The sequence below is a fragment of the Pezoporus flaviventris genome, unplaced genomic scaffold (assembly GCF_033815535.1).
Source record: "Pezoporus flaviventris isolate CSIRO_AGI_PZ_B2104156 unplaced genomic scaffold, CSIRO_AGI_Pfla_v1 ptg000007l, whole genome shotgun sequence".
NCBI lineage: Eukaryota > Metazoa > Chordata > Aves > Psittaciformes > Psittacidae > Pezoporus > Pezoporus flaviventris.
Window position 1 is genome coordinate 85,686,925 of NW_026892555.1, and position 14,618 is coordinate 85,701,542.

The 14,618-nt window shown below is 36.0% G+C and overlaps 1 protein-coding gene across 2 annotated transcripts in view; it reads left to right on the forward strand.

Annotated features, from left to right (window-relative positions):
- The window catches only part of EXOC2 (exocyst complex component 2), a 124,307-nt gene that overhangs the window by 9,145 nt on the left and 100,544 nt on the right, over positions 1-14,618 (forward strand). Inside the window, exons 2-4 of one of the 2 annotated variants that reach the window (XM_061449344.1) lie at positions 5,397-5,552; positions 9,324-9,500; positions 10,917-11,043. In XM_061449344.1, the coding sequence (XP_061305328.1) occupies positions 5,435-5,552; positions 9,324-9,500; positions 10,917-11,043 (422 nt within the window). In that variant the 5' untranslated portion in view covers positions 5,397-5,434. Of the gene's footprint in view, positions 1-5,347; positions 5,553-9,323; positions 9,501-10,916; positions 11,044-14,618 lie in introns of those variants that run through there. The other variant, XM_061449343.1, reaches the window with a different exon arrangement.

Consider the following 14,618-nt stretch of genomic DNA (forward strand, 5'->3'; position numbering starts at 1 on the left):
AAACAAATATTTGATACCTGAAGACTTGCACGTTTGCTTGCAGCTTGCACTTTCTCAGCAATGACAAATAGGCTTTTTCATTCCTCCCTTCTTGACAGCTTAGATTCCCTTCGCTAGATGACCATGGCACTTGTGTTGACCTTGAATCCGTCTTTCTCTGAGAGGGTCTTTAAGTTCAGTGTCTGTGACAAAGTACTGCTGAAAACCTTAATTTTATTGAAAATTCTGTCACTGGAACCAACTTGCGATTTCACTTCAGAAGTCAGAAACTCCTTTTTAAAACATTCCAACTACTAATTTTTCCACCAGTGAAATTTGTGAGGTGACGCCTGGTTGTTACTTGTTTTCCAAAGTTCCATGCCTTCATGATGTTTGTAATTTTCCTCTGGGATTTGAACTTACCAGCCAACTTAATATCCTTAAATCCTGAACTTCTATTGCTCACGTATTTAATATTCTGGAGGTACTTCCAGAGTGGTAAACAGGATTTTGCTTTACAGAACAGGTATGGTAGCTATTGGCATTTTACTTTATTTCTCTCTTCTTGCTGTTGAATGGGGAAACCTATTTAAGAACTCTATCTTTAAACTAACTGAAGATCTGTAGAAGTCAAAAAAATAACTAGCCTTCTATTTTCCCTTATGTTGGGCCGTAATTAATTTCTTCATTATTTGTTTTTAAAGTGGCTTTTTTTTTAAGATAAAGAGTGAAGATGTCCCCTCTTTAGCAAGCTTGTAATGCTCAGATTTTTCTTTTTTTTTTAACCAAACCTCTGTGAGAGGACAGTTTATTTGAGAAGCTCATGTAAAGACAAAGATGATGTTTATGAAGGGCATTTTTCAAGATGGCTTTGTAGTAGGTGGTCTTTGCAGAGGCTTTCTAATTCCTTGCACTTTCGTAACAAGAATTATGACAGAATAATAGAATAATATGGGCAAGATCATGGGAGCAGTCAAACAGATGTCATCCCTGTTAAACTGTTGGGGAGATACTGTGAGGAAGTGAAGTTTTTAAAAACCGGGTGGGGAGCTGTAAAGAAGGAGAGGGACTCTTAGTTTTGAAGATTGTCCATAGTAAAAAAATAGTCTTGTTAACACTACTTCAGTGAGCCTGGCTCCACAGAAGAAATAACTTGATTTTTAAATTTAATATTATTCTTATTTTATACGTTGTACTCTTTACAAATATGTACTATTTCTCTTTAGGGCGATTTATCGAATTGCAGCAAATGCTCCTATTAGATTATTGTACCTTTTAATGTAATAAACAGGTTTTTTAGCTTTGTATTAAATATATATATATATTAACTTGCTTTTGTGCCACAGTAGTATACTGGCTAGGCTTCCCAATAAGCAGTTTGGTCATTTTAATTATTGACATGCGTGTGATAAAGAGGAGGAGAAGAAATACTATAAATAAATTGAAGGCTCCCAAGCAATTGTTTGATAGTTGTAATAAGGGCAGATTCCATACAGTTCCTTCACTTACTCTTTGAAATACGTGAAACCAATTGCTATTTAAAAATAATAATAGAGTTCTGTAGTGCTTTTGTAATGTGTTGAGATTTACTGTGGTATTCTCATTCCGGTGAGGTATTTTAAAGCAATTCTGCAGTAAATATGGAAATACTTTAGAAGAAATGTTAGACCTCAGGAGGCTCAGCGTTTTTATTACATTTATTTAGCTCATCATGAAGGGGGATCTAGTGCCAATTTCTGAAATCCAGAAAAATATGTTGTAATATTACTTTTGAGTTTTGGTATTGATTCAAGGCAATTACCTGTGTGCCTAAGTATTTTGAAAGAAACAATCCAAGGGAGCCGTAACATTTGTGGGGGGTGGGAGGGAATGACAGTCAACCAAATAATACCAAAGTAGCTTCTATTTGACTTGTTTTCCTCAAGATTTCTTTCTCTTTATATTATCACTGTGTTCCTGAAGATGGCTTTTATCCATCTGTGTTACTGATTAACTTTTCATAGAATCTTCTGAAAAAATTGGCCAAAAGAGGTATTTTATGTAGTCTTACTGGTATCTATATACATGCTGGTTCCTGCAGAAAGTGATTAGGTGTCTATGTGGGTACATAACCCAACAGTTTCTTTACAGCTGTTGTCTATCTTTGAGCTCTGCTGAGAGTCTGTGAGAATAGTCTGCAAAGACTATGTAGATAAGATCATGAGGAATAGATGCAGTTTGTCCTCCTTGCTCTACTTAAACTTAGGCACCCGATTCTTCTCTAACATCCTGTTTGCACGGGACTCCAGAGGGAAACTTCAAATTCTGAAAAGTCTAAGCTTCTGTGCATATGCCTCTTGTAATTTTATGGGAATAAAGAAAACTTTCCCTGCAATTTCCGATTCTGGTTGGTCAAGGTAGTATTAGGTTTAGCAATGAGGAATGGGGAGCTTATTTCTATTGTGCTGCTCATTGTTGTCAGGTGATGCTGTGGCAATGTAGCTTTGAATGTACTTGGATAAAACTTGTGACTCCAGGACTAGGGGATCTTGAGAGAAGATTAGGACTATCATTTTCACCTGTGGTGAGGAAGTGGATTAATAATAGTGTGGATGGGCTATCTGGACAAGTAGGCTCGGGGTCAGGAATAGAAGGTAAGGAAGAGGAATTATCGAAGTGTCTGGATTTGAAAAGAGAATTGGGATATTAACAGCCCTCCCCTGCCCGCTTGAACTTCTGGATAAGAGGTCAGAGGGAAAATCAGCAGGATAGGGGCAGGAAATAGTTTGGCTGGAGGACTAGGATGTGGCCTCAGTTTTGAAGTGAGGCAGAGGCTGCCTGTCTCTGAGTGCGTGTGTGTGAGGAAAACAGTGCTAGGAAAAAGATATGAGTAGGACATGAAGGAGCAGGAGGGAGAACTTTGCCTGTCAAAGCACAGACTTCACTTTTGTAGCTGGAAGTGGCTATCAGCTGATAGAGTCCTCTCCTTCAGTCTGTTCTAGTGCTGGAGATTATGGGCTGCATCTGTTGGCTCCTTGCTTTGCTAGCCTCATGTTGGGTTCATGTAAAAAAAAGTTACAGTATTTTACATACAGACTTACAAGAGCATCTGTATAATGCTATATACCTTAATTCCTTTTTCAACAGTTTCTTGCTTGCAGAAACCTGGAAAATTAATTTTTTATTAAAAATATAATGTAATTTTTAATGTGGTGAAATTAACCAGTCAAGAATTAATTGAGGTTTACCAGTTAAAACCAGGCAACCAAAACAAACCACTTCAGTTCCAGACACATTGTGTGTATTATCATGGGCTCTTACCAGACTTCCCAGGACATGGCTCCCGTTATGTTCTTACTTGTTCAACAGGAATCTGCATCTCTTATTAGTTGCACACTCTTCAAAGGTAGTCTCAAAAGTTCTCTGAAGATATTAATAGTTCTGTGGTGTTCAGAGCATCTAAATGCCTCTTCCATATTAATGAATTTGTCTTCAAAATAGCTTTTGAAGTGTGTGGTAGCATTTGCTGTTTTAAATATGTGAAACTGAGAAGCAGACATTTAAGATCAAATGTATATGTAGATTTGAGGTGGTTATATAGGACCTGAATGTTTTGGAGGATTTTGCAGTATTCCCTGGCCAGGGTACATTTCACACTGACTAGAGGTGTGGCTGTCAGCTCTGAAGTTGGACACCCAGAAACTGAGAAGGAAAAAATGTACTGTAAAGTTTTATAGGAGACCTGCTATGCATCTGTGGTATAGATAGAGGATCCTGTTCTGGAGGCAGTATTTGATTACTTTCACCATGAGATCTTCCTTCTTATGCTTGCCTTTCTTGGTATCCATCATTTTCAGTGCATTTCCAACTTCAGAACATGAAATAAAACTGGCCAGTGCAAGCTTATTTTATCCTTATCACAGGTCTTTCTAGTAATGCTGAAAAATTTGGGGAGGTTGTGTAGAAGCATGGCATATTGCTGATGCTATAAATGTATTTTATATATGCAGAAGCAGCTGAAACAAAGATAGCTTACTTAATTCTGGTACTTCCTAACTGTAGATGCTTGGAAACTGCAACTTTATTGCAGTTTGGTGTTAGGGATGATTTACAGAGGTTCTGGGTTTCATGGAGTTGACTATTTGCAAGTAAAAATAGAAGACATGCCTTGATCCAAAATAAAAATAAGTAAGAGAAGCCTTGTGAAGCTTGGCTTATATTCTACATATTTTTTACGAACCTGAACTTTTAAAATTGTGTACACTAAAGCATTCTATGTACGTACCGAAGGTTTTTGAATACTGACCTATTTCATCACTCCTAGATTTTCTCAGAAATAAACATTTCTTCCTATAGGTTATTTTTGGTTCTTACATTTCCAATGCAGATGAATTCCTATTAGAAGCTGATCACAGAAAACTTTGTAAAGTTCCAGAAAACCAAGTGACAAGTCTTTTTTACTGGGAATTTTAAGGATGTTGTGTCTTAGTGGAAGAATTCAGGAGTCACGGGATGGAATAGGTGATGCAAAATTACCATGGAAGTCCTTAAAAATCTTTTTTTGCTTGCCTTATCACTTCTGTAGGATCTGTGTACCTATGGGCAGGCTCTATGTTTACTAAGTGTTATAAATGTGTAGAAGCTGTGGGAACTAATGTGCTTCAGATGATATTCATCTGCTTCTTATAGCTGCAAAGCTGCACAAAGGAAACTGCTAATACGACATAGGAATCTGTGATCAGTTGCACAATAAACTAAAAGTAGGCTGCATAAATCGCTAGCATATTGGTGTTTCTTTACAGAGCTGATTTTGGGTGCAAATGAATGCTCTTCTCAAAATGGTTCTTCAATAATTTTATGTACATTCTTGTTGATCTGTGGGTATATTATTTGTTTTGTTGATGTTCTCTGCTAGTATACTGTCTGTAAGTAATGTTTTAATTTTCTCAGTTTATGTAAATGTTGATTCTTTATACAAATAAGTGCTGGGGGCTTCTTCCCATGGGACTGTCTGTGCCAGTAGCTCTGATTTTGACGGGGAAGTTATCCGAATATGTAATCATGGTCTACTGCTTAGCTTAGCAATTCTAGATTTATTAAGGAACACAGTAATAACTTTCTAATGCAGGATTGAATAGGCTTATTTGAATTCTGTTATAAGTGATTTGGAGTGTATGTATGTAGTTTCAGTAAGCATTTTGAGGATTTAATAGTTTTCTAAATATACATTTTCTTTACAGTTCAGAACTAGAACTGTAATTTAAAAAATGGAAGTGTGGAATTCTATATTGGTTTATGACTGTGGCAAAAAAGGTTGAGTGGCATTCCATATTTATGTTAAAGTTTCTTTACCAGTTTTGAAGAACAGCTTCAAAGGTCTTAAATAGTTTTCACATAATATAATTATTGGTTTTTTATGATTGTTTCTTGCTGAACAGATAAATGCAACTGAGTTTTCAGTAAGCGAATCGACATCATGTCTCGAGCACGGCAGCCCCCACTTGTAACTGGTATCTCTCCCAATGAAGGCATCTCCTGGACAAAAGTGACTATTAGAGGAGAAAATTTGGGGACTGGGCCTACAGACCTCATAGGTAAGTTTGGGAAAAAAGCCCCACTTCTTTTGAGACTGTAGTGTGTTGCATTTCGGATGTGGTTAGAGATAATTATTTTGCAATGTAAAATCTGTGTTGAGTGGTACGAGGAATTCCCTTTTGACAAATATGCACTTGAATGTGTAAATTTAAGGGTGGCTGCCTGATGCGTAACTAATCAGAATGACCATACCTTACTAAATGAACCCTTAGCCCGACTCAGCATCCTGCGCTGAAAACTAAGAATGAATGCCTATGGCAGTGTACTAGGGGAGGGCAGATGTAATGAAGTGCTCCTTTTTTACTTTACCAGGCATTGAGAATTTAAGCATAGAAATTTTCCATCATAAATTGTTTTCAATATATTAAGAAAGTCACTGAGCATTGCTATTCCTTGAATTAGTGTAAAAGTTAATTTGTGTATCTGGAACAGTTATGACAGGTCAGGTTCGATAATTTAGCTACACAATGAAGAACCATTACCTTTTGCTGTTTTGATTTTAACATTGTATTTTCATTTCAATAATCACATCTCCTTTGTTTAAAGATGGAAGAAGCAGTTTTCTCCGATTCTTCTGACCATACAGGTCTTGAATCACTACTGCTCTGTTGCCTCTTTTCCAGGCTGAAAAGTCCTAGCGTACTTAAATTTTCTGCACATATCTTTGAGACATATCTTTGACCCTTCTTGTTGCTCTTCAGAGAATCTCTTTTGGTTTTACTGTTAGTTTTGGGTGACTATCCTCCTGGTTACATGCAGTGTTCAGGGTTTGTTGTTTAGTCATGACTCCCTTGAAGTCCATTGGAATTTTGTTTGCCCTTGCTAGAAACAATTTTTCACTTAATGGCTGTAAACCAAGATTCCTGAATTCTCTTAATGGCCACTAGAATGAACAGCACGGCCAAGCATAAACTGCTACAATTTTCCCCTACAATTTTCCCCTTCAGTTTGCTGCCTTTCAAAAGGGGAAGCAGTATTTTTCTGAGCTGCTAAACAAAGCTGTGGTACACTAATGAATGTTTATTGAGAAATAGTCAAATAGCACTATTAGAGGTGAGTATATTTCTGTGAATTTGTGTGATTGACGGACTTAGACAACCTAATCAGTTTGTTAGCATGAGCCTCTTGGAAGTGATCAATGCTAGGTTCTTGCTTGGAAGGAAGATACCTCCTAAGCCATGCCTTAGTATTCTAGCTGACTGCTAATATTTTTTCTTTTTTTTTTTTTTTTTTGAGTAATACTTGTAACACATAGCTTCAAATAATCTCGTGCTTTGGGGTAGAAAAAAAAGAAAAAAAAGTAATAGATTGCCTTTTTTTTTTTTTTCCTTAGCTCAATTCTCAGCTTTCCCCAGTAAGTGACTAAGGCCCCAGACATGTAAGGACTTTTGTTAATGGTTAAATCAGGCATGTAAATATTCCCTCTGACTTGAATGGAAAGAGTTGCAAAAGTGAGCCTTTGTAGGCATGAGATTGAAACAAGCTCAAGTGAGGGTTTTATAAAGTTTAGAGTCTCCTGATTGAGATGCATTAGAGTAAAATGAAAAGCAAAGAAACTTTTATATATAGAAACCGAATATCACATAACAGAAAAATATGCCTTTTTGTTTCATTTGAGAGAGCCTTCTAGTAGTCTCTTTGTAGCTTTGAAAGCAAATAAACTTTTTATTTGTAACTCTTTAGCTTATGGTACAAAAAGTCAAATCCAGGAGGTACTTGTAACATTTGTTCTCTCAAAGTTTAGTTTTCTTTTAAGACATTTCCAGCTGTAAGCAGTTTTGTAGGCATTGTAGTATTATCAATATATAAGCTTAACCAAAATTGGAAAGTCTCAATAAGAGAATGACTTGTGCCCATGTATTGAAAGATAACATAAAAGCTAGAACCTGACTATAATATTCTCAGAGATCTTTGTACCGTGCAACAGATTAAAATGAGATATTATTTAAAGGGAAGTTTTCTCTTTTTAGAGAAAAAGATGTATCTATACTATCAAAAGGTCTCCCCCAGCATGACTTCATTGATTTAGGTTGTTTCCTTCTGTTTTGGATCTTGTCAGATATTGTTCTTTTGAGAGCTTTAGGAACCTCTGATGACCAGGAAAAAAGTTGATGCAAGGATCTTCAAAAGAGTTAAAACATTTTTACTCTTCTAAATTGCTATAGTTCAGATCTTGATTTTTACAGTGTTACTTAATTTAAGCATGAATTCCTTAGAAGTTCTAGGGTGAAAACCTCTTTATAAATGGTTCAAACTCTTTCAACTAGTCTTACTTCCTACTTCAATCTTTATTTTTTGTTAAGTTGGAGAACTTGCTAGCATAAAACCAGAGGACATGTAATAATATAACCTAAGATTAAAACCCGTGCATCATAAATGTGAGTTATTCTTCCCTTCTGAAAAATAAAAACTAGCCTGTTTAAAATGTTGCAAATAAATAGCAACCAAATTTTTTTTATTTTAAGGCTTTTTTGGCATGTATCCTATTTCACACCTCCCCTTCTTTCAGTCATCTTTAAAAAAAACAAAGCCCAAACCATAACAAATCTACTGTCCTTGCTCAAGTAAAATTACTTTCGGTTTTAATAAGATTCAGTGCTTTTCTGGTTTTTATTTTTTGGATTTCATTTTCAAAATAGTTTTTGGCAGGGAGAGGGCATTTTTATGTCTGATGACCATGAAAACTGCCAAATTTGTCTGCTGGGTAATGTCAGAGACTTAAATTGTGAGAAGTGTGAAGCTTTGGTACTGAGCCACATATGCTGATCCTTTTCTGCCTGTAAGAGTTTTTCTAAATTGGTCAGAGATTTCTAGAAATTAAAAACAAAAGCCAAGCCAACAGGGAAGGAACTGCTATGCCTGACTAATTTATACTCCAGTACAGCCAACGAACTGCTACAGCCCTGTCCTTTTGCACATAAGGCAAAATGTTTTTAGGTAAGTATGTTATTTAAGAAGAAGCTAACAAAGTTATTCTCTAAATAGATATTATAGAAATTGGATTCTAGCCAGTTCTTCAGGACAACGAAACTCTTGACTGTTCTAGATCTGAGGAAACAATTGACTAGCTTCATGGCTAAAATATGTTGTATTTTTATTTCCTAATTTGTCATGTGAACTTTTGTCAAGAGAAAGTTTAGAAGAGGAAATAGATGAGCATTACATGACTACTTTTTCATACAGGAAGGGCAGTTTATTCAGCAGTATTGGTCTTGCATTGTGGATTTTGTACAGAAGAGATGGGGGCAGAATATTTGTCAATTAATACTTTTTTCTTTTTACCAGAAAATCCTTTTGCATCCACAAAGTACTGCTAAACAAATAAGGTGTAAGAAACATCATGCATTATAAATATTTTGCAAAGTCATATAGAGTGAACTTGTGAAAATGTTTCATGCAGTTTTGATGGAAGTTTCCCATAAGTACAGTACCGAACAGCAGTTCTCTGGCATCTTGCAGACAGAAGATGCATTGTACATGATGAAGTAAAAGTTGCAGTAGCCTGTAACTGGTAGAAGAGATTAAAATGACTTCAAGCAGCACTGTATGTGGTTTATGAAGTGTTACTAGGGCAAAAGACCTGAAGTCACCTAGGGAACATCTGAAAAAAGAATTTGATTCTTTTCGCTGTAGCTGGCTGTAAGGGACAGGATAAGGGTCATATATGTGTGTAAAATATATGAAGCATCATAAATGTATTTGCATTACAGAATTTCAAAAGATACTTCTATTCAAATAGGAGTTTTGTTTGTTTGTTTTCTTTTTCTCAGGATTAACAATTTGTGGGCACAACTGTCTGCTAACTGCTGAGTGGATGTCTGCCAGTAAAATTGTGTGTCGAGTTGGACAGGCTAAAAATGACAAAGGAGACATTATTGTTACTACAAAGTCTGGTGGTAAAGGAACTTCAACGGTTTCCTTCAAACTGCTTAAACCTGAAAAAATAGGTATTTTTCTTGTTCAAATTCTATCTGTTTTCTTTGCTACACACATATATAACTGAGTGCCTTTTAGATAAAATGTATGTTTAAGAGGGATCCATCCACCTCAGGGCGATCTCCAGTCTTTCTGAAAAAGCAGAGTATATAAATAAAAGATGCAGCTACATACATTGATAAACTCATATGTTAAATTAATCCTCCTATCTCAATATCCTGATAGACCCCTCAATAACTAATGAAAAGTCGCCCTTTATTTTTCTGTAAGGAGTATCATTAAACTTTCAAAATTTAAAAAAATAAAAAATCCTAACAGATCCAGTAACTACTCTTAAGTGTACTAGATAAATGCAAAATATAAACCTAAAAAATATAAATCCTTATACCTAAATTCTAAGCTGATTGTTTATCCTTTGAGTCCTCAGTAACGTTTCTTATTTGTAATTCAAACCATCCTGCAAGATGGAAAGTTAAGCATCATGAGATGCTTAACCATTGAAATAATGTTGCCAAGCAGTCTAGGACCTCTGCCTGATCTAGAATCCAGTCTAAATACCCTCAGGATTGAAAATGCTTTTTTCGGAACACCTCATCGATGAGGTTGGATCATTATCTTTTCTAACACAGGGGTTCCCACATGAGCTGTTTTAGGCTTTTGTTCTCTGTGGTTCAATGGCAGTTAAATAACACAGAATTTCTCCCCAAGCTGTACTAGGTTCTTGATAATAGAAAGGTGAACTAAGTGCAAGTGTTACACATTGAAGCTTTTGGTGATGGGAAAGAAGAATGATATTTTAGAAAATGGGCCTGAAGATGGTGTTGCTTCTTGTGTTTTTGGGTATGTTAAAAAAAGGACATAACCAGTAGTAGAGCTGGCTGCATTTTTGGCCAAGGGCCAAGACATATGGTGCCTCAGCTTTGCGCATTGTCTAAGCTAAGGCTTTGGAAACCAAGTCAGTCCTGTGTCCTTGGAGTCATCTATTTTGGTATATGGCCAAAATCCACTTGCTTTTCGGCTAGTGACTGCACAGAAAAGGGATCTTCCCTAAAATATGCAAACGATGACCTCCAGGTAGTTTCTCATTTTGAAAGTAGTATATGACAAGGCTTGGACACATACCAGAATACTTGGAGGAATGAAAGATACTAATACTCTGTGATCAGGAAAATGCTCTTAATGTGCATGAAACTGTGTACTCTGTAAGAGGTAATGATTGATGCCCAGCCACGAATATCTTTTCAGCAGCTATAATAAAATAATATAGCATAATTGCATCCAGGTTATTTTGCCATGTATCTTCCAATATATTACCTAGGCATGCATTTTATATTTATCAGGATTTTTCAAATTAATTCAGTATGTTAGAAGTTGATGGTGCTGGACCGCCCTTGTTGTTTTAAGGATCTGCGCTTTGTTTTCTCTAGGTATCTTGGATCAGTCTGCTGTCTGGGTGGATGAAATGAACTATTATGACATGCGCACTGATAGAAATAAAGGGATTCCCCCCCTGTCCCTACGTCCTGCTAATCCACTTGGTATTGAGATAGACAAGTGAGTACCAAATGCCTTTAATCCACTTTTTTAGTGGTTTTTTTTTTTTTCTATGTGTGCCTTTGTGAATTCTAGAAAAATTTAATTTTTTACAGGGCAGGGAAAGATTTAAAAATATATATATTAGTTCTATGCTGTTTGGTACTCAAAAAGAGTTGTTAGTGCATGTTCTATCCTTTTTCATCATCCTCATTTTTGGATTATTAGTTAGAACTGTAGATAATCTAAAAGCCTGATATGTTGAACCCCAGTGATGCTTAGATTTTGTGAATTGGTAAATAACCTCAGGCTTTGGATTTATACATTGTAGTTATGGAATACATACTGTTGCATTTGAGTTTTGTGGGGATTTTAAGGTTGTTTAGATTCTCATGTGTTGCTAAAATTGCTCTGATAATGTGATTTACAACATCAACTAGTTTATTTCATTAAATTTCTAGTATTATTTTCCAGCCCACTGACTACTTTCATTTGTAAGTATGGTGAAATTTATGACAATGTTTTCTGAAATAGAAGTTTTACAGTGAGTGATAAATGGAATCAGAGGACTTTAAATGGGACACTCTTAGGGCTCCAAACCTGGCCAGCTCCCAGAAATAGCCTCAGGAATAACGTTTTTCTTGTTCAGGATACCAGCTCTACCTAAACCAAAGGCCATTTAAAATGAAACTATTACTAGGGGTCTCATCTGCTGAATACGCTGTTTGTGAGGAGTAGTGCATTGAAGAAAATCTGTAGTATCCATTTTTACCTTGTTCTAATGGGGAAACTGCACTTTCCCAAAATCTTAATGGGATTTATTTTGGATTTGCCATCACCTTCCAGTGTCTGGCTGTGCATTTCTTTCCTAGTTTGAATATGTATTTTCCTTTCTTTTCAAAGTACTAATCCAGTTTTTTGTACAAAACTGAAGATTTTTCCTCTTTGCAAGTATTCTTCTCCAGCTTCTGATATAACTTCCGACAGGTGGTACTTTCATCTTCTTCAGTTTTCCAGCCCTGTTAGAATGTGGATTCCAGGACTGTGGACAGTACTAGAGCATCTTATTAGAAGACTTCTCTCTCTCCTTCACTCTCCCTGCCTGTTAGTAAATAAAAAAGAAACAAGTAAATATAATCCTTTTTACCACAGTGCTGCACTGTCCAGCTAGTAGTGAGTGTCTTGTTAGCTGGTTCTCTTGAGTCACTGCTTTCTCTGGTGGCATGCTTGCTCATTATTCTGTAGGGATGGCATGGATTCCTTTACCCTAGCTGTTAAGCTCTTTGCATTTGACAGTGTTCCTCTATTGCTTCCTTGGCTCAGTACAGAAGAGAGTTTTCTTCTTGATGTTTTTACCGTTTATAAAAAATTATTGGTGATAAAGCTATTATTGGTGATGATGAGAAAGTTATGTGGGCTTTAGTAAAGCTTTACCTATAGATTTGCTTCTCCATGGATTTTTGTACTTAGTTCTTTAATCAATGTGATGTATTCTATAGGCATTTCATGAAAATCAATTTTTAATGCTATGGCAGCAACTCTTTTAAAACTATGCTATATTAATTCGGTTACTTTTTTTAATGAAGTGCTTAATGTCAAAGCCCATATAGTATCCTCTCAAACACTGTAGGAACCAGTTGTGACTGGCTGATGTTTAAAACTAATATTCTCTGTTTTAATCCTGTATTTTCTGAACCCTGCAAGAGCTCTTCCAGTATTTTATCTGTGATCTAAGTCAAGGTAACTAGTTCTGTTGCGTAGTCCTCTATCCCATAGGTTTCTCACAGTACTTCATTCTTTAAATACGATGGTTATGAAATAGTTAATTTTAATTTGTTCTGATTTTAACACAACTTCTAATGTAATATTTGAACTCATAACCAAAATTGGTAGTTCTTGGTTACTGTTGGGACAGTCTCAATGTGATAGATTAAGATTTTTTTTCTTTTTTTCCAGAAACAAGAACAGCATTAGTTTGGTATTCATTTAATCTAGTCAGAAACACATTAATACAGATAGGAAAGAACTTTTTTTTGTTTTGAATGAGGGGTGGGGGAAATAGGGGAGCTGTTTGGTCCTGATTTATTGTTCATTGATCTCCAAGTTTATTGGAGGTGAGGCATGAAGGTTATGGCAGGCACTGGGGTTGAAAATGACTGGTTTGAGAAAAGGAACCCTAGTCAATATAACAAGTAATTGTATAGAGGGATTGAGGGGTAAGTTGTGGAGATGGGAAGGATACAGGGAAAGAAAAGCCTGGTCTGACCTCGTGCTGTGGGTGACAGCACACTGTTAATAGTTGTGACTGTAAATGGAACATTCTGTGTTTAATTAAAAACCAGTGGTGAAGCTTTCATAATTTGCTTAAAAGATTGGAGCAATGTGCTGTTTATTTAAACTATTTGGTATTGGAGATTATTTTATAAAAGCAAACTCCTGCATTTGAAAGTACTTGACGTATGGGATGGGTGAGTAATGAAGTTGTACAAGGTAGTGAGAAAAAGGCAATTATAGATTAAGAAGAGGAGTAGATAAGCAAGATGTTAGCATTAACATTATTAGACATTGGAACAGTTTGTCACTAGAACTGATAAAAGTGAATAGAATTTGGGAACACTTTAAAAGAAAGGCTAGTGTGATGAAGAGCAGTTGTGTATACAAGGAGATGGGACTCTGCAGCATAATGGATCTCTCCTTAGTAACACCTTTGACTTCTTTAAACTGTTTTTAAATGTATGCAGATTGGGATTTATTTTAATTTTGAAGCTGTAGCATTCAGCATTGGTCTGACTTGGTGGAATTTGCAGCCCTTACAGCCTGATGACTAATAAGGAAGGGAAAGGGGTGCCTTCTGTTCAATATGCAAATAGTGGTAAACAAAAGAAACATTTAAAGAGAGGACAAGGGGGAATCACAGTGAAAAACAGATGTGAAAAAATAGGATAGGAATAAGCTAGATAGGAACATGACAAAAAGAAGGCAGGCAGTGGGTAGACTACAGACTGAAAGAAAGAAGTCCTCCCTCTAGAAGGTGGTTGTCAATCATCTGCAAAGGACATAGGACAGACAATCTGCAGCATAAGAGATAGGTAGATCACCTATCTGTTGTGGTGTGTTTGTCTTTTGATATGGGTTATGCTTGGTTCTAAAAAATCCTTTCTTGGTGTTTTAAAACACTGTTTATGGTACTTTGTCCAACTGAAATGTGCTTAAAAATTAATCTCATCTTTTGAATCATTCAGGTGGGTACTTTCAGGGTCTTGCAAATGAAACATTGAAATGCTAGAAAAAATCCTGCAAGTAATGAGCAGAAGTGCTTTAGTACAGTATTTCATTAAACAATTAGGCAAGCATAGGGATTAAAAAAAATATCTGACCCAGCAGACTGGGAATTAAATGAACAGGAGGTTTGAACTGTGCATTAAGGGAAATGGATAGTATTGGCTATAACACATTCTGTTAATAATTAGAATACTGCCAGTAGATGTATTCTAGGGGCAATATATATATACATACTCAAAATAATGCACTGGATTTCTCTTTTCATACTCGAGTTGCAAGGTTGGAAAATAAGAACTATGGATTTAGAGTCATCC